Raw genomic sequence first — 21,158 nt, forward strand, 5'->3', positions numbered from 1 at the left:
AAAAATCCAAAAGCCTAAAAGCCAAAAGCCAGAAACAAACAGCCACGTGTCAGTCACATTCCTCCGAATTTGGTCTATGTGAACCTGAAGCGGCGTGAGTGAGTGATGGCTGTCTCTCTCTCTCTCTGCTATTATATCATCTCTCTTACCGCATATGGCCGGTGGCGAATCCCCACCACCCTGCATTTTCTTCTTTCAAGAAACCAAAAAACAAAAACTCAAAAAAATGAAAACAAAAAATAGTGAGAGAATGAGAGAGAGATTATGAAAGAGTAAAAGATTCTTGTTTCTTGGTACAATCTTATTCTCTCTCAGTTTTTTTTTTTTAATCTTTTTTTTTCATTGCTAGGGTTGCATACAGTCAAAGACATAGCATATGTTTATTTATTTTTTTCTCTGCAGTTTGTTCTAACTTCCTTGCCAGTTCTTGTCCCTTGCACTGTTTTTTTATTTTATTTTATTTTATTTGCACAAAAGGGTTTTGGGCCTTTTAGTTCTTCTTCTTCTTCTTTTTCTATTTTTTAAAGTTTTATTAGTCTTAGGGTTTTGATTTTTTGGAGGTTTTACAGTTGAAAAAAGCGAGAGACGTGGGTTTTGCCACCTTATTGTGGTGCATTGTAGTCAACGTAGCCTTATATTAATGTACAAGAATTTGGCGATAACTGTGTCATGCATATCTGTAATGGCAGGTGATTTTGTTTCTTTTACTTATTTAATTACTTTTTATACTAATTATGTTATATATGTTTATTTATTTGGGTTTTAGATTCTTAGTTTTTTGTTTCATAATATATAAGTACATTTCTGAAGTCTGAAAACTCTGGAGAGTTCAGTTTCCAAATGATGCCACACATAGATTCACTGACCCAAAAGTTTAAAAAAATGAGAGTGATATCATATGTATGTAGATAGATATATCCAAAATCTTGTAAAAGAATAAATTCTTTTGCGGCAGATTTATTCCTCTCTCTCTCGCTCCCTTAATTGGAAAGTTATAATATAAAATTTTAAGTAGTATTAATTTGTATATAAGTTGTGAATATGCTTTATGTGTGACAACCAGCACCTGATGATATGCTTAGGCATTCAATTTTTATTTTTTTGCTGACAACACTTTTGAAGTTGTGCACACGAATGGAAGCTGCAATTTCACGTGAATGATAAATAAAGTATGTACTGAAACCATAGCATTTTCCTTACATTTTACCAAGATGATTTAGTCTAAGTGTATACCAAAGAGTTCAAAAGGCACTTCTTTTTCTCATAAAAAATGTGGGTGGAGGGTGAGGCTTAAATTAAATTTAACATTCATTTGATTTGATGTGTGTATGCAACTTACCAATAATATAATCAAAAAGCTAAAATACATTTTGTTTTCTAAACTTTAGTCCATGAATGATTTTAATCGTTAAAGTTTAGTCCCTATTTTTTTTTTAGAAGTAGTAGCTTTTAGTTCCTAACAAACATAAAGTGGTAGTTTTTAATCACTAATGTGTATATATTGAAGTAATGAGTTATTTTTTTGTTTGATCATGTCATGTCATATGAGAGCTTAAAATTGATCATTTTAAACTTGAAAGACTAAAATTGCTCATAAACTAAGTTTTAAGGATCAATAATATTTAAGCCTAACGAAAATAGAAACAAAGAAAGCTTAAAAAGATTCTATAATAGTATAGAAGATGTTATTATTATGTGACAATGACTCTTTTTTTGTCGATCTATGTTTAGTCAATGAAGAAAATGTATGATAGAATTGTAAGTTATGTTTTCCACAGAATGTAGTGGATTCAATCTTGTATGCAGTAGGTGCTCTAACACATGCCCTTGTCGATGTCAAAGTATATATATAGGAAGTGAAAGTTGAACACTATAGCACGATCACTTTTTTTAAAATCGGAATTTGAGTCATTTTGATTGGCTAGTTGTTTAAAAAAATATATTTAGACTTAACCTAGTGGATGACAGGAAGCATTATACAAGTTTCTAGTGTGTATTGGACATGAATTAATAACATTATTTTTTTTGGATGTACAAGTTAATTATATATAATACAGACATTTTTTTAAATTTTAATTTGTTTTCACCATTTGACGGGTGCGGAAATCGATTAGGTGGTCAACAGATTTCTACTTGGGGGAGGCAAACAAAATCCTTCAATCTTTCTTAATCACTTTTTTGTATTCAATTTCTTTTGTTTACATTAGACAGAGCTGTTTATATTTGAACAAAAGAGTAAAATTTACACTTTCTTCAGTACTTAAATTATTTAATATGTCGGATATTTCCCATATAATATTGCATGTCCGTACACATGCATCTTTAACACATGCAGGACTCGGGGATCCACAAATTGGGTTTCTTTGGTAAGTATCTATTTGGAAGATCTTCTCTGATTAATGGGTTTGATCGTCTGCTGCAAGTTTTAGTTTGAACCTTGTAGATAAGAGAGAGAGAGAGAGAGAGAGAGAGAGGTTTTGGTAACTTTACGTAGAGTGTCAATGTTATGTTAGAGACTGAGATCATTTGCTCAGTGTGGGAATGCTGGGCTTTGGGGAGTCATTTATTGCACAGAACGAGGACGAGAGTTCCAATAAACCAAGTGGGTAGAGAGAGAAAGAGAGAGAAAGAGAAAGAATTGGATTTTTCCAGTTGGAATTGTGGTTTTGTCTCAGTACAAAGACTGAAGAAGCTGGACTTATAGTTTAGTAGTGCATGACACTCGTGTCGATCCTAGTATCCTACAGATAATAATAGAATAATGTTTGAGGTATACAGTATCTTCTTTTCAATGTGTTAATATAGTTTAGTTTATATTGTTTAGAGTAACATCACTTTTATCTGAATTAATTAATCATAACATATCTTGTTAATAGTTGTGAAAAAATTTGTAATCAATTCTTTGTAGTTTAATTTATGATAATACCCAAACTTATTATAATAGAATATTTAGGTTTGCAGTGTTGGGATATGGAGTTAGACCACCCAAAAAAAATGACCATTGCAAAAGGGGTTAGAAAGGAGCAGCTCATTTGAGGAAGAAAGGGAACAGTTTAAGTACACCATGTACCTTCTTCAAAATTCTCTCTTTTCACTTTCAGCCTCTCCTTCCCCTCCTCCTTTCTCTAAGGCATAAAAAGTTGAGAGGAGAGTGAGTGAGTGAGTGAGATTGAGAGAGGGAGAGAGTCTTGACTGCTGCAAAGTTCAAACCCTATTCACTTAGTGTAAACCCATTAACAGTTCTTCATATATTCCTCCCTCTTTTCTTTTCCCTTGATTGCTTAATTTGTGTTCTAATTTTGTTTTCTAATATGCAGGAGATTCTTGATTTCTTGAAGAAAAAACATAGCAATAAGAGGATATATATATAAGGACTCCATGAATTCAAACAACTGGCTTTCTTTTCCCCTCTCTCCCACTCATTCTTCCTTACCAGCACATCTACAGACAAGTCAGTCTCATCACTTTTCTCTAGGGTTGGTCAATGATACTATGGACAACCCTTTCCAAAGCCAAGGTACTTATCTCTTTCGACCTCTTCTTCTTCTTCTTCTCTCTCTCTCTCTCTCTCTCTCTCTCTCTCTCTCTCTCTCATAGTTTGTAAATTTGCAGAGTGGAATATGATCGATACCCATGGCAGCAGTGAAGTTCCAAAGGTTGCTGATTTTCTTGGTGTGAGCAAATCTGAAAATCAGTCAGATCTTGTTGCCTTCAATGAAATTCAAACTAACGATTCTGATTACCTATTCCAAAGCAGTAGTCTAGTGCCAGTGCAAAACACAGTAGTAGCCACCACTAGCAATTATGAATTTCAAGAAAATGCTAATAGTTTGCAGTCATTGACATTGTCCATGGGTAGTGGTAAGGGTTCCGCATGCGAAACTAGTGGTGATAATAGTACTAATACTGTTGAAACCACCCCTAGAAGGACTTTAGATACATTTGGGCAAAGAACTTCAATATATCGTGGTGTAACAAGGTTGGTATTTTTACTTGCATAATGCAATATTGTTCATTATCTTCCTTAATTATGTCACAACTTTTTATTGTATTAATTCAATTTGTATTCTGATATGGATATTGTGAAAATGTAGGCATAGATGGACAGGAAGGTATGAAGCTCATCTTTGGGATAACAGTTGTAGAAGGGAGGGACAATCAAGGAAAGGTCGCCAAGGTAAATCTTGAAATTAATTTTCTGCCTGACCTCATTTCTATTTTGAATGTTAATTACTAACCTTTTTCCCTTCTCATGATGGTTCTCTTTTGTTTGCATCTTCTCTTGCAGTCTATTTAGGTGAGTTTGATTTTCTCTCTTCACTTCTTTCAAGCTTTCTTGTCTTTCTATAATGTATTTGAAAAGAAAAACATTTACAAGAGTATAGATTTGTTTTCTCTTTGAGCAGGTGGGTATGACAAAGAAGAGAAAGCGGCTAGGGCTTACGATCTTGCTGCATTGAAGTACTGGGGAACATCCACCACTACCAATTTTCCGGTAAGCTTTTGCTATGCCAAGATTTGGTATCTGTGTCATTAATCTGCAGCTTGAGTATCTTCTTTATGAAAGTTAATTTCACGGTCTGTTTCAGATCAGTAACTATGAGAAGGAATTGGAGGAGATGAAGCACATGACGAGACAGGAATTTGTGGCTTCTATTCGAAGGTAAGAGATTGATGCTATCAACTCTTAGGAGTAAGTTCTTACTAATTTTAGTACAATTTGATATTAAGAATAGCCATGCAAACTATATCTAACGAGACAACGATCGATGTTCAACTTCATGTTATTTTGGTGGACATTTTAATTACAATCCTCTTCTTCATGATGAACATTGTACATATATATATATATATATATATATACACACACACAAAAACACTTGGCCACTAGAGTTTTATTTACGTACTGTGAACAACTTTTCTGTGAATTTTCCTAACAATTCTGTTGCTATCGTTGATGAACTTCAGGAAGAGTAGTGGTTTTTCTAGGGGTGCATCCATGTATCGTGGAGTAACAAGGTAATAAAGGGCCTGTTTGATAATGTTGTTTTAGTAATATTATTCAAGTGTTGTAAAAATACGTATGGTGAAAAAGTGTTGTGGAAATATGTGGTGTTGTGTTTTTTAAACAACGAAAACTGTTGTTTAAACAACACAACCAAACATGCCCAAAATCTCTCTCTCACTTATTTCATTCTAAATTTCTAATGACAACATATTTATGCAGGCATCACCAACATGGAAGATGGCAAGCAAGGATTGGCAGAGTTGCTGGAAACAAAGATCTTTATTTGGGAACTTTCAGTAAGTCATTTAATCTTCATGCACGTATACATCACAAACAAGTGAACACTATACAATAGAGAATATTTAAGACATCCACGGCTAGTATCCTTTAAGTCAAATGACATTTTTTTTATGTTTGTAATAGAGACATGCAGTATTCCAATCCTCTTAAACTGTATATAAAACAAAATGCCATCTGCTAAAGAAACTTTTGTCACATGGATAAAGACTATATAAATTTCACTATTATTAAATCTTAATAAAAAATATAGGTACTGAGGAGGAAGCTGCAGAAGCATATGACATTGCAGCAATAAAGTTCAGAGGCCTTAATGCAGTCACAAACTTTGACATGAATCGTTATGATGTGAAGAGCATTCTTGAAAGCAACACTCTCCCAATTGGAGGAGGGGCTGCCAAAAGACTAAAGGAGGCTCAAGCCATTGAATCTTCAAGAAAAAGAGAAGAAATGATAGCCCTTGGATCAAGCTTTCAATATGGTAGCTCAAGCTCTAGTAGGTTACAACCATACCCTCTATTGCAACACCAACCATTTGATCAACCCCAACCTTTACTAACCCTACAAAACCATGACATTTCACCGTACACAGCACAAGACCCTTCATTTCACCAGAGTTACATACAAACCCAGCTCCAATTGCACCAGCAATCTGCAGGTTCTTATCTTCATCAATCAAGCCAGAATAATAGTTCTCAGTTTTACAACAGTTACCTTCAGAACCACCCGGCTTTGCTTCAGGGTTTGATGAACATGGGTTCTTCTTCTTCTGTGATTGAGAATAATGGAAGTTCTAGTGGGAGTTATAGTGGCGGAGGATATTTGGGAAATGGGCTTAATGCAATGGCTACGAATTCCCCCTCAGGCAATGCAGTGGGATCAGCCGCAGATGAACTTGCACTTGTGAAGGTTGATTATGATATGCCTTCTGGGGGTTATGGTAGCTGGTCTGGGGACTCTGTTCAAGGATCAAATCCTAGTGTTTTCACAATGTGGAATGACTAAGATGTGTGAAGGAAGGTGTGGAACTTAAGGGTATGGTACAATTTGGTGCACTTTTTTTTTTGAAAAAAAAAATGTTTTTAAGTAATAGGAGTTGATGAGTTTCAATGCAAACCCTAATTAAGGAGGGATTTCTATTTTATTTAGTTCAAGTAATTTGAACAATTGAGGGTTTTGCAATTTACTTTACTGAAGAACTGACTCTTACCCCTGTCAAATCCGATTGTGGGCCTTCTTTTGCATTGTCACTTTGTGGGTTGAAGTCGAAGATCCATGTTAAATTTTGGATTTGGATAGAAGCTGGTGAATTTCTACTTAAAATCACTGTATTAACATTTTTATCATTTTAAATTTAATTTTACCATGCTGAAATGATCTATTTTTAGTTTTATAAGTCCTTTTTGGGAATTAACCATATGTTAGGGGCTTCATTTCTCATAAATCATAATTATGATCTTTTCGAGGATCTTTATAAGCTACAAAAATAGTATAACATATTTTTTGAATACTTTTTCGCATTCCTGAAAATATGTTCTATGGGGGTTAAAGCTTGTATGCCAAGAGCAAGGCAGTTAAATTTTATTTTGGAATAGGTAGAATATATGTAATCTAATTGTAGCTATAACAATTAGAAACGAAATCTTTAGTTTAACGATATAACAAATAAGGATATAGTGTAAATTTAAAATTGTTATCAAATTCAATTCTCATAACAAACCCCATATAGCCAACATTTAAAAAAAAAAAAAAAAAAAAGCCATAGATTGCATAAGTGAAATTTAAAAAAAAGTTAAAAGTAAAAGATTTTCAAATTTCTTAAAAGTAGGACATATATTTTATTCTTGAATCTTGAGGACTAGGCAACATTACCTATTTCAGCCAAAAAAAAAAAAAAAAGGAAAAAAAAGAAAAATGAAAAAAAATGTAACATTACTTATATGTAGTTGTTAGTATAGTACGTATGGTATGTGATATATTAAATTGATCAAAACAAAGTACCATATAGTAAGTGCATATCTCCCATGATCATTAATAATTGAATGATATTTTGCATATCATTTGAATCATATTGTACCAAATTATACATAAACACGTCAATTTAAATTAGATTTTTTGCTATAGAATTAGTGCTTTCACTTACGTCCAAAAAGTTGTACTTGTTTTTAACATAAAATTTCAATTTAATTGTACATAAAATTTCAATTTAATTGTACCTACTAAAATAACATGTCTATGAGTCTTTTTCTTTCTCTAAAAGAAAGAGAGTTATAGTTTATATGAAAGTGAAAATTTCTTTTTTATAATGTGTATATAGTATTAAATGACAATATATATATTTTTATATATATATATATATATATATTAATTATTTGTTATAGGTCAAAGAAACAAGCTGTAGAGATAAAGTTAATGAAATACAACTACAAGAATAGATAATATATGTTAGAGATAATGAAGAAGCAAATTTACAATAATAAGATTATTTTGTAAGAAGATGAAGGTATGGTTATATTGACTTACTATATGGACATGAAGTTGATGAGGAATTTTTTTTTTTTTTTTGATAGCTTATTTCATAGGGGAATGTAGGAAAACAAATGTGTGTTTTGAAGATTTATAAGCGGTGTATATTTGAAAGGACCTCACTTAGGGGTGGAAAAAGTAGACACGACCTGCAAACTCGACATGACATGACATGAAATTAGTAGGTTATAGGTTGAGACTTAATAGGTTAGTGTCATATTCGGGTTGACACGATAGACTCGTTTAATAAATGGGTTGGGTTATTGTCCAATTCATGAAACCTGTTTGACCTGTCTGACCCATTTAATGAAATGACATTGTACTAATATACTCTTCAAACCCTAGGTATATAAACTTATTAGTATTGTGGTTTATTTTCTTTGACATACGTCACATATTATGATTGATTATTTATGATATTGAGATATGCTTTAATTTTGAATGATTATTTATGATATAGTTACTCGTTAATTCTGAATTTTATATTAAATTTTTTTTTTGATTTTTCATAATTCATATATAATTGGTTAATACTATTTTTTTTTCCTTTTTGTTTTGATAAAATCTGATAAATAGGTTGACACGACTGATCTGTTTAATAAATGGGTCATGTTAGGGTTGAGGAATCTTAACCTGTTTAATAAACATGTCAAGTTAGTTTTGACCCATATAATTAAATACTCATGAGTCGACACGACACAAACCCGACACGTGAACATGAATTGCCACCCCTAACTTCACACTTGGCTCATATTTCATGTTTGACCTATTTCAATGTGGATTTTATAAATATATTTTCAAATTGATTTATTCAGTATGGTAAATACCCTAAAACACATCACTCCTGAAAATACACATAAATATACCATAAAATTAAAAATATAGAAAAAAAAAAATAACATTTACAAAAACCAAATAAAATAAAACAGCGCTTACGTATCACTAATCTAAACATAGAAGAATGGGGCATATAAAATCAAACACTCTTATAAAACGAGAATTATATAAACCCATTTAAAGAAAACACCATCTAACTTCAAATCATACTAACATTCTCATACTCGATTTCTAGAAACCCACTTGAAGAAAAAACTGATATATAGTTCATTCATGATTAATAATTTCATGTTTCTCAGCAACAACAAAAAAAATTATTAATAACTTTACAATGATTTTGTGGGTTTACTATAACCCTTAATGTTTTCACCCTTTCCAATTTGGTATCAATTGAAAGGAAATTAATAGGGAGTGAAAAGTTTTATTTTGTTTTTTTTTTTTTTTAATTTTTCGAGGCACATGTGAGAGCCACATGCATTGGGATGTTAGCAATTGGAATTTGGAAGGAACACAAACAAAAGTTCTTGTACGAAATTGGCCAACAACATAAAAGTGTAGGAGTCTTAGGGTGTGTTTGGCACCAGCTTATAAGTCACTTTTTAGTTTTTTAGTTTTTATGTACAGTTTTTTAAAACCTCATTTTTTTTTCTTAATTTCTCAGGGTATAAGTATACTTTAGTACACTTTCAGAAAAAAAAAAAAATTCTAACAAAAAGCTAAATAGGTTGTTCCAAAACGGACATTTAGTGCAATTTAACCACCCCCACCCTCACTCGAAAAGAATAAAAAAGCCATTTGATCTATATATTTCCATTTTTTTTTTCTTTTCAAGAGAACTACAACCTAAACCTCTTAGCAAATTGGACCAAATCTAATCTATTGATAAACTTTTCCTTTAAAAATTAAAAAAAGATATAACTTTTTTCTGTTAAGTTAAATCATTTATTTATTTATTATTATAGAATCCCTTTAAGTTAAGTTCATTAGTTCAACTAATAAAGTCTTTCATCATAAAATTGAATCTCATCAATGTAAGCTGGTGATATTATATGAAATAGTTATACAAAATAAAAATTCTTACCTAAGAGAGGGTGGAGTGGTTTAAGGGAGAGTTGAGAGAGCTCCATAACTCTCCATTGTGTTTGTGTAGCTCAATTGATCCAATGGGCCTCTTCATTGGTTTCAAATAAAAATGCCAACTTATAATTAGTTAGTTTGGACTCCACCCTCGTTTGCATGTTTGGGCTTTTAAGTCCATCCTTATGCAACACCTTGCATTCAAAAACCTAATTGCAAAACTTGCCATGTATTAATACTATGATGAAGTTTGATTCCAAACATATTTTGAAGTCTTAAGCTTTAACCCCGATAGAAAAATGATAGGTGCTTCTATCACGGGCAATATAGAAAAATTGTCTAACCTCCAATTTTTTCCTTAATAAGTTAATACTATATGCATGGATTTGTTGTCCAAATGAGGTGGCAGTGGCCCAAACCCACCATTTGAGTTGGGCCTTTCAGTTTATTGGTGCCAGCCTGCCAGCCCATAGTCCCATAGCATGTCCAAAAATTTCTCTACAGTCAATTTCTTACCTGTCATACATTTCTAGCATCATCTAGCTTGTACCTTTCGAACATTTCCTTATTCTTATCCCATATCACAGGGCATTTTTGTCTCAAACTCACTATTCAATGCACTAAAAATATTCTATAATTGGAAACAAAAATATTTTGCTTGCTGAGAAATTAATCACAACCGTCATCAAAAGGTCTCTCTCTTTCTCTCTCTGCGACTCTGTAGGGCTTTTGTTTCGTAGTCTGCAGCACCTGAACAGCCGTAACAACCCTCTGAGGTATGCTCTAATCTCTAAATTGCTTGTTTTTCTTTTTGGGTTTTCGTTTTAGTCTCTGTAAATCATAGTAAACTGTAATCTTGTTACAAAAAGCTTGGTCTTTTTGGTCTCTGTAATTCTAGTTATTATAACACTGATGGGTTTTCTGGTTTCTTTAGTTTTGTTTAGATATGTTGTGATTTTATGGTTGTTGACTTTTTAGATATTTGGGGTTTTTAATTTTTTAATTTTTTTTTTGTTGGATTTGTATTAATTACTTCAATATTGGTGTTGAATCCTAGTTTTGAAGTGGTTGTTTTCTATTGAAAATTAAATGAATAGTAATGGGTTTCTAATTTTTTGTAAGATCCATCTTGGGTTTTATGAATTTCTAGCTATATGTTTGTTTGTTTGATTGTTTGAGGTGCTGAGGAGTGAGGAAAGTTTCTAATGTCTGGGATAGACTATACAACCCAAAACAATAAAGAAGAATGAACTAGAAATTGGTTATGATTAGCTTTGTTACTGATTACTAGATTTCTTGTTGGGTACCAAATACAATATTATCGAGTATAGAGATGAATTATATTGCAGTAACTACAACTTTATGATTAGCTTTGGAAGCAATATTTATTTGTTTTGTTTTCCTTCAAATTAAGAAAAGCTGAAAAGATATATATTTTCTTTCCAGTATACAAACTTAATAACATTGTAATTTTCAGCCTTCGACGATAGTTGCTGGAGTTCGTATTTAGAACATTGAGTACTCAGTGATTATATGGTTATTATTTGGGGGGGGGGGGTTCCAATTTGAAAGTGTGACTTGCCTCCTGAGCTGTCATTGATAGAATGTTGCAAGTGATCAAAGTAATGGCTTCTTGCATGTAGATTGACAAAATATACAGAAAAAGAAAAAAGAAGGGGGTGCTTGTACAGTCCCGTTTGTAAGACCAAAAGCTTTTGGCACTGACTAAACCAAACTATATTTGAACATTTGCTCTTACACCTTCAATAGTGAGCTAACTTTTTGTTTCTTATCTGGGTGAAGAGAAACAATAAAGAACATAATGGTTAGAGCATACACTCAAGAGCACGTTTACAGGCACCCTTGGGAGCGTGTAACTTCTGCATCTTGGCGCAAATTTGTTGACCCTGAGAACAAGCGAATATTATCTCACATTCTTGAAGTTGACACATTGAACCGCAAGCTTGACCCTGAATCTGGGAAGCTTTACACCACCCGTGCAATTACTGTCCATACCCCAGGGCCATGGTTCATTAGCAAAATCATTGGTCAGGATATCTGCCATTGTGTTGAATCAACGGTTGTGGATGGCCAGTCACGGTCGATGCAGCTCAGTTCACAAAATATCAGTCTCCAGAAGTTCGTAGAAGTGGTAGAGAAGATTCGGTATGATCCACATCCCGATAATCCAAATGAGTGGACTATTTGCCGACAGGAAACTAGCATTCGGATTAAGCCATTGTCAGCACTGGCATCAATGGCAGAGAAGGTGGAGCAACGATGTGCTGAAAGGTTTGTTCAAAACAGTGCTAAGGGTAGAGAAGTTATGGAGAGGATCTGCAAGTATCTTGAAGCTGAATCACGTGGAATTTCACTGTGATTCTAACTTCTCTACTTGTAATTCTGGACTTTTATTTTGTAGTTATAGCTGTAAGGCTTGTAAGCTCTTTGGGAGTATATTATAGCAAAAGATTGTAGGAGTGTAAAACCAAGAAGGGTCCCTTCTGGAGCTGGATACAAATTTTGAAATGCTAAAATGTATGTTGGGACATGCAATTCTGATTCATTTTCCCTTCTTCTTCTGAGGTTTAGAGTCTATCTGATGGTTTATAAATGCCAGATTTATGATTAATTAATTTGACACTATCATAAAGCAAATGGGCTACTTCCTACCGGAAAGATTTTGGACTTTTTTTTATAGTACTAGCTTTAGAAGGGTTGTAAGCTCTTTGGGAGTATATTATAACAAAAGGACTGTAAGAATATAGAACCATGGAGGGTCAGCCTTGAATATTCCTTCTGGATCTGGTTGAAATTTTTGATACGGCTAAAATTTAATTTTGGGAGATACGGTTGTGATTCATTTTTACATTCTTCTGAGGTTTAGACTCTTCTCTGATGATTTATACTGGAAGCCTGGAGGACAGATTTATGATTGATTAATTTGACACTATGATAAAGCAAATGGTCCACTTCCTACTAAATTCATAGCTAAAAGCTTTATCTAATCCATACTGCTTGTAATTGATTGGAAGCTTTCTCCTTTGGGAATCGATGAATTCTCAGATAAACAAACAGATGTTTATAGTTGGGAATGTTTCAAATCAATCCTTGTACTGTTCTCTCTCTCTCTCATGGGAATTTGTCAATTGAGTAAGACTTAGTGTACGTGGCAGTAGTGGTTCTTGTAAATGAGGAATAGATACAGCACATAGAAGGGTATACATTAGGGCAAGACGTGGCTAGTACTGAATCCAATAAGATGCTAACACGTGGTAAAGTATTGGACACATACCAGCATCCTACTAGGTCCAATGTTTAGGAGCAATAGACCCAAGTTGTATCCAATGTATTATAACGATATTTTTACTTTCAATTGCTTGAGAAGAGTAAACTCACCCAAGAAGAGAAAATATAGTTAAAGGCAAAGGAAAATAGATACAAGAAAACATGAACAAGTATGAGTTGAATTACAAGACTACAAATGAAACTTACTATGAGAAGGTTAATTGTATGAAAATATAAATATACCATACTAGCCTCATCATATGCGCGTGCGATGAGGTTTTTTTTTTTTTTTTGGGGGGGGGGGGTGTTTTCTTTAAAAAAAAATTGGATAATTTTTATTTTTTGGGATAAATTTTGGATAAGTTTGTTTTGAAGATATGGATTAGTAGGAAAATGTCTTGTTTTGGTCTAATGTCATTATTTTCTTTAAAAAAAAAAAATTGGATAAGGTTTTTTTTTTGGGATAAATTTTGGATAAGTTTGTTTTAAAGATATAGATTAGTAGGAAAGTGTCCTATTTTGTAAGTATTTTAAGTGAAATTTGAGATATATTTTTACGGTTGTTCTCAAATTTTTTGCTTGTTAAATATAAAATTTATAGGTATTTTTAAATCACATAAAAATTTAATCCAAAAGAGGAATATAGTAACCCTGAAGAGTCTGGAATCAATAGTCCAAACCCAAGTCAGGTACAAATGCAAAGACCAAGTACTTACCAATGCCATTGGTTGTCAAGGACCGTTGTGTTTTACTAAACAACAGGCCCATTTTGTTTTATACAGATGAGCTCATCCCAAAAGCCCAATCATTGGCCTCCAATGGACCTATGTCTGTCTGTCTGTCTCTCTCTCTCTCTCTCTATATGTATATATACCTACGACGGAGATGGAATTTTACAGTGTTTATATACAATAATGAGGGAGTAGCAAATCAAAATCATTAAAACAAATCTACAAAAAAGTACAATAACAAATCACATGTTATTTGCCATTTACAGATAAGCTTATGGTTAAAGGTTAATGAAACGCAAAAAAGAGAGACTCAAAAGAGTAGTCTAGTCTAGTCTAGTCTAGTCTTCACCAAAAGAAGTGAAAAAGACGGTCAGCTTACATTTACATGATCTTTAGTTACTGTCAAACATAGATAGAAGACAGTCAAAACTAATAATATTCCAAAGAGAATCATATATTTTTCTTTTTTTACCTTTGATTCAAAGACTGATTTTACTTAATAACCCTTAATTAAAAAGGATGATCCTGATCCCATCAACCACTTCCTCCTTCAATTTTAATCTAAATCTTTCTTGTTAATTTAAACCAAATAATTGTCTTATCAGTGGGGTTAATAATAATAATAATAACATAATAATACCATCCCATATGTTAGTATAATATAGAATTAATCAAAAGTAGTATACCATCATAAGAATACATATGGACTCATTATAAGCATAACCACTGGCAATCTTCGTAATCTTTGTAATGATATTATACTTGAATTCCTTTGTGTAATCAATGTCGACAACAACAACAACAATAATAACTTCTTCTTTTATTTTATTTTTTTCCAAAAACAAAAAAAGTGAAAGCAAAAAATTCCAACCCCTTTCCCATACTCTGATAGCAGCACGAGCAAAATGTACAATGCCATCTCCTCCATCATGAAAATGCAGAGGCTTTAGTGGGTGCAACTATCACCAATGTAAGAAAAGAACCATTATGCTACAATGACTGTAACATCAGTATTTTGATGACCCATCAAAGAATGGGCCCAAGATAAACCAGTAGTGATAATGTGATCAAACAGTGATCAAAATCTAAAAGGAAAAGAAGGAAATTAAATACAAAAAGTGAAAAAAACAAATATATATATGCTATCATTTTCTCACAAATAAGCACACAAGTGATTTTTACAGGTAGTAAAGTATGACATATATGGTAGGTCCCTTGAGTGACTATACTGACAAAATGGTGCACCCATTTTTTGAGAGAAAAGAAAGGAAAAAAAAGTAATGAAAATGCATTGTGTGGTGCCTACTTGAACCATCATTGAAGGAGCCTCCAAGTAATCCAAAGAAGTTATTATAGAAAAATAATTTTCCCTATGATGGATCAATGTATATCTTGATCATTAAAGATGAAGAATTTTATTGGTTGGGAGGCTTTTTATATTGTTCTACATGTTTGTGTGCATACATTTGTGCTCTTTACGTGTGTGTGTGTAAGTGTATAGTGTATACACGAAAAAAAAGCAGCACTATTATGCTCCTTTTGGTTTCCAGCATTAACCCCATATATCTTTCATCTTTCAAAAGCACAATCATCAAATGAGACACAGTCTGTACCCAATATACATATATATACTTTGATTTTTTTTTTGACCAATTTGCTTCCATTGTTTCTTTGAATTAAAGAGGTGACTATGACTACTCGGTGATTGCATATATGATGGTCACGAGGCATATTATAGTATCATTGATGAAATTTCATGTAATTTTTTTCCTTTTATTGAGATATATGAATTCTCTCTTATAATCTATATAAAAATAAGAGTTTTGTATATTGAATTACAACATTAAGAATCAAAGATCGATATCTTTTCTGCTTTATTAAAAAAAAAAAATGTTTTCAAATAAAGATTAAGAATTTTGTTTATTGGGTATGACATTTTAAATTTTTTTTTTCTTTTATAATCTAGATAAAGATAAGAATTTTGTGCATTTGGTACGATATTTTTTTATGAACTAATCTTTAAAGAATTAAAACATCAAGAATTCAAGATCGATATCTTTTCTTGTTTATTAAAAAAAAAGAGATTGTTTTCAAAGATATCAACTTAAGAGAAGTTTAGACTACACGCATGAACATAGTGACCCTTTTTTTGGTTTCTTTATCTTGTTCCTGTAGAAATAGTGTTTCCCTTTAAGATGGTCTATGAAAATTTTCCAATTCAATAAACAAAAGGGTTTCTTTTAGATGGTTTTATCATGGCCGACAAGGGCATCATCAAAGTGTACATAGCTTTTTCTTTAAAGTACACATGTTCCAAACTTTGACATGGGTGGAGGAATAAAATTAGTAGTTTCTTTCTTTCCTTTTACTTTGAGCTCAGGTGGAAGCTTATACAATTTTCTCCCACCTAATTATGGCCGACAGGAACACATTTTATGAAACTTCAAAAGTAATTTTAAGGGGTTTAAAAAAATCCTTGGTAGGGTTATTATGTCCCCAATTACATAGGCTCAAAAGATAGCCAAAAAGAAAATAGTGTAAAAGATTTTGTGTAACCTAAAGTTGGATTATATGGGGTTTTAGGTATGTGGATCCTTTTCCAAAGAATTCCTTGTATATTGGTAGGTGATCATGGTGGTCTAACACACATACTTCACCTAAGATCATAGTTTAATAACCTTGAGCAATAGTGCAATGCAAATATTTTGGTACCCATGAATAATGCATTGCCCATGCATGACATCGCCTACAACTTCACATGGCCATTTGGATGGCTTTTTACTAAACAAATATTGGAAATTACTTGTTCCACTTTAATCCATCCTATAGGCTTAAGCATCCTTATGCAGTAAAAAGTTTCAAAAGCTAATAAGGGAATACGAATATGCAATCACAAGAGATTCTCTGAACAAACATGGATGTGTCTCTCAAAGAGCTGTGAAGCACTGATTAACCTTGATTAAAATTTAATTATATTATAGCTTTGTAAAAGCACTTTGCACCAACATCATTTCAATGCTCAAAAAGTCGATAACTCAGCGAATAACAATACCAGCACAGACCAAATTCAATCTTTGCTGAATTTCGTGTGAACTCGACCACACATTTAATAGGTCAACATGTTGTTCTTTTGGATTACTTGACAATAAATTGCAACCATGCTCAGATTTTTATATGTAAAACTTTGTTTTGCAACCACATATTCTTCACCAAACATTCAAACGTGCATGTACCAGAGGCGGCTCCAAGAATTTTTTCTAGGGGGTCAATAAAAAGATACATCTTGAGTAAAATATGAATCTTACGGTTTACACGATTTCCTTATTACAAATTTGTCTATAGTACATACTAGTAGTAGAATAAAAAATAAATTACAAGTTCAATTGACATATTTTTTTTTTTTTGATATAATGAACATGTTAATTATGTTAAGTAAATTTTAATTATTAATACTTAAAATACTTTTATTTATTAGTTTAGGACAACTATATTTTCACATTGTACTATCAACGCAAGATTTACATTGCAGACAATTATACTATACACGTTTGTTTAGAATCAATGTAAAATTTACATTATAGATAATAATACTATATACATTTGCAAAAAATATACAATATTGTACACATTTGTTTAGAAATACTATAAATATACAAGGTAAACTATGTATTTTCTATTAGTTTATTTCAAATTTGTTAAGATGTAAATGGTTTTTTTTATATATATATATATATATATTTAAGATTTAAGATTAAAAAAAAATTACTTTTGTTGTTGGGCTTACTATTTCTCCCAAATTTTAGATAAAATTGGTTTATTGTTAGGCCTTTTTTTGTGTTTAAAAAGATCAAAACATTATTAAGAGAATCATAATTAAACTTATTTCAAGTGGGTTTTAAAAAATTTAGAGTCATAGTGTTCAAAATTTTATTTTAGGAGGGTAAAATAACAAAAAATAAATAATAAATTATATATATAAAAAATAATAATAATAAAATCTCAGGGGGTTCATTTGAACCCCTGAACTATGCATGGCGCCGCCCATGGCATGTACTTTTCTTTTTTAAGGGTAAAACTTAGTTATAGTTTCTAAAGTGTTATAATTTAGGTTCTCTAATTAATTCAACTATATGTCTCGAAGATTGTAACATTTAATTAAAGAATATATATAAAAAATTATATCTAAGTTTGTCTCTCTTTTATTTCTTACCATAATGTCAATATTTCATTCACCATGGGAAGTTTCATTTTCAGTTTATATATGTTTGGAGTTTTATTTATTTATTTTATATATATATATATATATTTTATGGGTGCATGTCACTGGTTAGAAACAGCTCATAATGGGCAATCATCCTATCAAAATTACTGAAGAAGATAGAGTGGTTAATTGATGATTAGAAGGCCTTTTGGGCTACGAAAACTGAAAAAAAAGTATCATTTTTGAGACTCCCATCTTACCAAATGAGAGGTAGTATTTGTTTCATTGATTTTATTAATCATAATCAAGCAACAGCTAGCTATTTGATGAGCGTACCCAAATGATCATTATTATATATTCAACACATTACCAAAGAGAGTGGGATAACTTAAACTTATGGGCACTGCAGTGAAATAGACTTTGATCTCCATTAAAAAAAGAGAGCGAGATAGACTTTGATCCCACATGCTTCATTTGGGAGATTAGCACTCCCTTAAATATAATTATACTGGCCTAATGTGATTATTGAAATCATATTATAGAAAACAAGGACAAGGAAATAGCACCTGGAAAAATTAATATATTATCTGTAGGCATGCTTTGGAAAGAAACTAGGAACCTATTTTAGAAATTATTATTTTTTTGTTTTTAAATTAATAAAATCATTACGTAGTGTAAGAACAGCAACTATAAACGTGTTTTTGACGAATTAGGCTTGACTTATGTGAGTTTGGATTAGTTTATTTTCTATATCTTACTTTTCTTAAAATTAAATAAGTTGGGTAAAGGTAAGTTGAACTACAAAAAGAAAGTGTAGTTTGAAGTTAATTGTTAGTTCTTTTTTTTAATATTTAAAAAAAAAAAAAAATTATTTCAAAGAATCACAAGTGCAGACACCCCTAGTTTCAGCATATTTTTGTTGGGTTACAAGACTAATCGAAAGGAACCAAAAAAACCATGAAACAATCAAAGATTCTCAGCTTATCAACCTCTCTATGATTAAAAAAAGTTAGCTAGGTATATATTAGAATTCTTCTGAATTCTCTATGAACTACAGATACATCATATTTATTAGCAAATGTGATGTACCCCATATAGTCTAACATGTATGCATATAATGTCCATTTGAAAACAGTTTCTTTACTGTTTTACTTAAAACTTTTTATTGAAAATATATTTGTATTTCGATAAAATAAAATAAAAATTGAAATTTTAAAAATTGTACATAGAAGTGAATGAACGGCTAGCTTATATTTTAATTGCTTATTTCCTTTAGGTTTAAAAAAAAAAAAAAAAAAAGCTTTAAGCAAATAAGCTACTTCAACCCAAGAACTTAAAAACTCTCTCACCTGTCAAAGTGTATTGAAAAAAATCTATCACGCAATTAATGTCGGTTTACCTAACAATTAATGTTGTATGCGTCGACATATAATAGGTAGAAACCATCAGATGGGACTAGATTTATATTTTGGACATATTGCTATTTGAGTTATATTCGACAAGGCTTCTGCAAGTAGGACCACAGTTTAGTCCATGCTTGTGAATAGTAACAATCAGTGCTTGAATGCTACATGTGACAGAGCAATCTGAGTTAGACTTGTCCCATTCAAGTCATTGATGGGAGGCGGAGACAAATTCTTTTTACCCATATCATCTGTCTTGCATTGTGGTTCGTAAGTTTTAACTTACTTCACAACCTAGAATCCTAGATATCCATAGGACTAGAAAAGATACTAACTTGAACACACTATGTATGTCCAAAAAGAAACTTGTACAAGGGAAAGAGATGGCAAAATTTTGTGATTTTTACAAATGCGGTATTAATGGCCCTGAAGTAATAAGGATGGCAAAATTCCTTCGCCACACATTGCCCTAACTTGCCCCGCTCCCATCTTGTGCGGGATTTTCCTCACTCAGAAAAATGGGATATGACAAGAATGGGAATACCTATGGTCTAACCTTGTCTCACCTCGTTGTCATCCCTCACTTAAACCCAAGAAATATAAAATAAAACCTACTCATATATATATATATTTTGGTTGGGAGAATATGATACTGAAAATTAAAGAGGAATAATTCTGTGAGAGAGAGAGACCAGGACACTGAAAAGGACAAAAGTTTGTTATCAGTACACAGTGAATTCCTCAATTTCTGTTTGGAGTTTTCTATGTTGTTTGTAGGATATTGCAAAAGAAAATTAAAAATGAAAAAAAAAAATGGTGGAGAATCTCTAAGGATGGACAAATCTCAATTGGATCTAGTGTCCTCTAAAAATTATTGAGCATCTCAAAAAAACTTGAAGAATTTTGAAAGATTGGATATTAATTAAAAGAATAAGATACCAATCACAAAAGTCTCCAGGAATATGAGGAAAAAGGGAAGCAACTAGTTTGAAATTACAAGCATCCATGTATTCGATCCCTTTGAAACATAACTTACAAGCATCCATTTCTTTCTTTGTTAATGGCAGGTAGTGTTATCAAGGATTTGATCCACCAGAACCACCTAACGTGCACCCAAACCACCAGTTTCCATTATTTATAACTTTAAGAAATAATCCCACTTTTAGGTCCTAATAATTTCAGGTAACAGTGTTCACTTCAAGTCAATATTTTTTTAAGTGGAAGATTTGGAAAATCCGATTTTGTTTCTTAATTGATGTGCAGAGGAGGAAACAATAATTATTATGTTTCCCACACATGTCATTACGGTACTGGTTTACTTTTTAAGAATATATATGGTTAAAATTTTCAGTTTTTGATGGTTAAAATTTCTTTACTGCTCACATTCATAATCCAAAATTATTAGATGGGAGATGTTTTCATCGAGTTTTAAAGCTTTTTGTGGGTTCCATTAGCTTAATAGGTTTTTTTTTTTTTTTTTTTTTTTTTTTTTTTTTTGAATAAAAGATTTGAGGTTTAATTTTTACCTACACTAAAAATTGATTGGTATCTTAGTTTGATGATAAAAACCTATCATCAGGATAAAAAGCTATTATCAGAAGAAGACATCTTATGTTAAAACTTCTTTTAAAAAAAAAGTTTTAGAGCTGCTTTTTTTCTTTTTATCCTCCAAAGTTATAATGTCCAATACTAATAAGTAGTTAAATTTTAAACTTCAACTTTGAAAAAAAGGTAAAAGAGTACCACTAAGCTAAAAAATCAAGTGTGGCAATTATTCAATATATTACACC

General features: G+C 31.8%; 2 protein-coding genes across 3 annotated transcripts; both read left to right on the forward strand.

Annotated features, from left to right (window-relative positions):
* Positions 1-625: 625 nt before the first annotated feature.
* LOC115975798 (AP2-like ethylene-responsive transcription factor PLT2) lies at positions 626-6,332 on the forward strand. The gene is made up of 10 exons (XM_031096785.1): positions 626-689; positions 3,318-3,517; positions 3,613-3,979; positions 4,095-4,177; positions 4,289-4,297; positions 4,407-4,495; positions 4,590-4,663; positions 4,969-5,019; positions 5,228-5,304; positions 5,559-6,332. Exons 2-10 carry the CDS (start codon positions 3,379-3,381, stop codon positions 6,308-6,310), a joined length of 1,641 nt encoding a protein of 546 aa, XP_030952645.1. The 5' UTR covers positions 626-689; positions 3,318-3,378; the 3' UTR covers positions 6,311-6,332.
* A 4,046-nt stretch (positions 6,333-10,378) lies between these two features.
* On the forward strand, positions 10,379-12,341 carry LOC115975806 (protein slowmo homolog). 2 transcript variants are annotated; one of them, XM_031096804.1, is made up of 2 exons: positions 10,379-10,521; positions 11,223-12,341. In XM_031096804.1, the coding sequence occupies exon 2, from the start codon at positions 11,568-11,570 to the stop codon at positions 12,123-12,125; it is 558 nt and encodes a 185-aa protein (XP_030952664.1). In that variant the 5' UTR covers positions 10,379-10,521; positions 11,223-11,567; the 3' UTR covers positions 12,126-12,341. The 2 variants fall into 2 exon arrangements, with proteins under 2 accessions (XP_030952664.1, XP_030952657.1); XM_031096797.1 differs by having other exon boundaries at positions 10,380-10,521; positions 11,549-12,341.
* Positions 12,342-21,158: the final 8,817 nt, after the last annotated feature.

Source organism: Quercus lobata, chromosome 1, assembly GCF_001633185.2.
Source record: "Quercus lobata isolate SW786 chromosome 1, ValleyOak3.0 Primary Assembly, whole genome shotgun sequence".
NCBI lineage: Eukaryota > Viridiplantae > Streptophyta > Magnoliopsida > Fagales > Fagaceae > Quercus > Quercus lobata.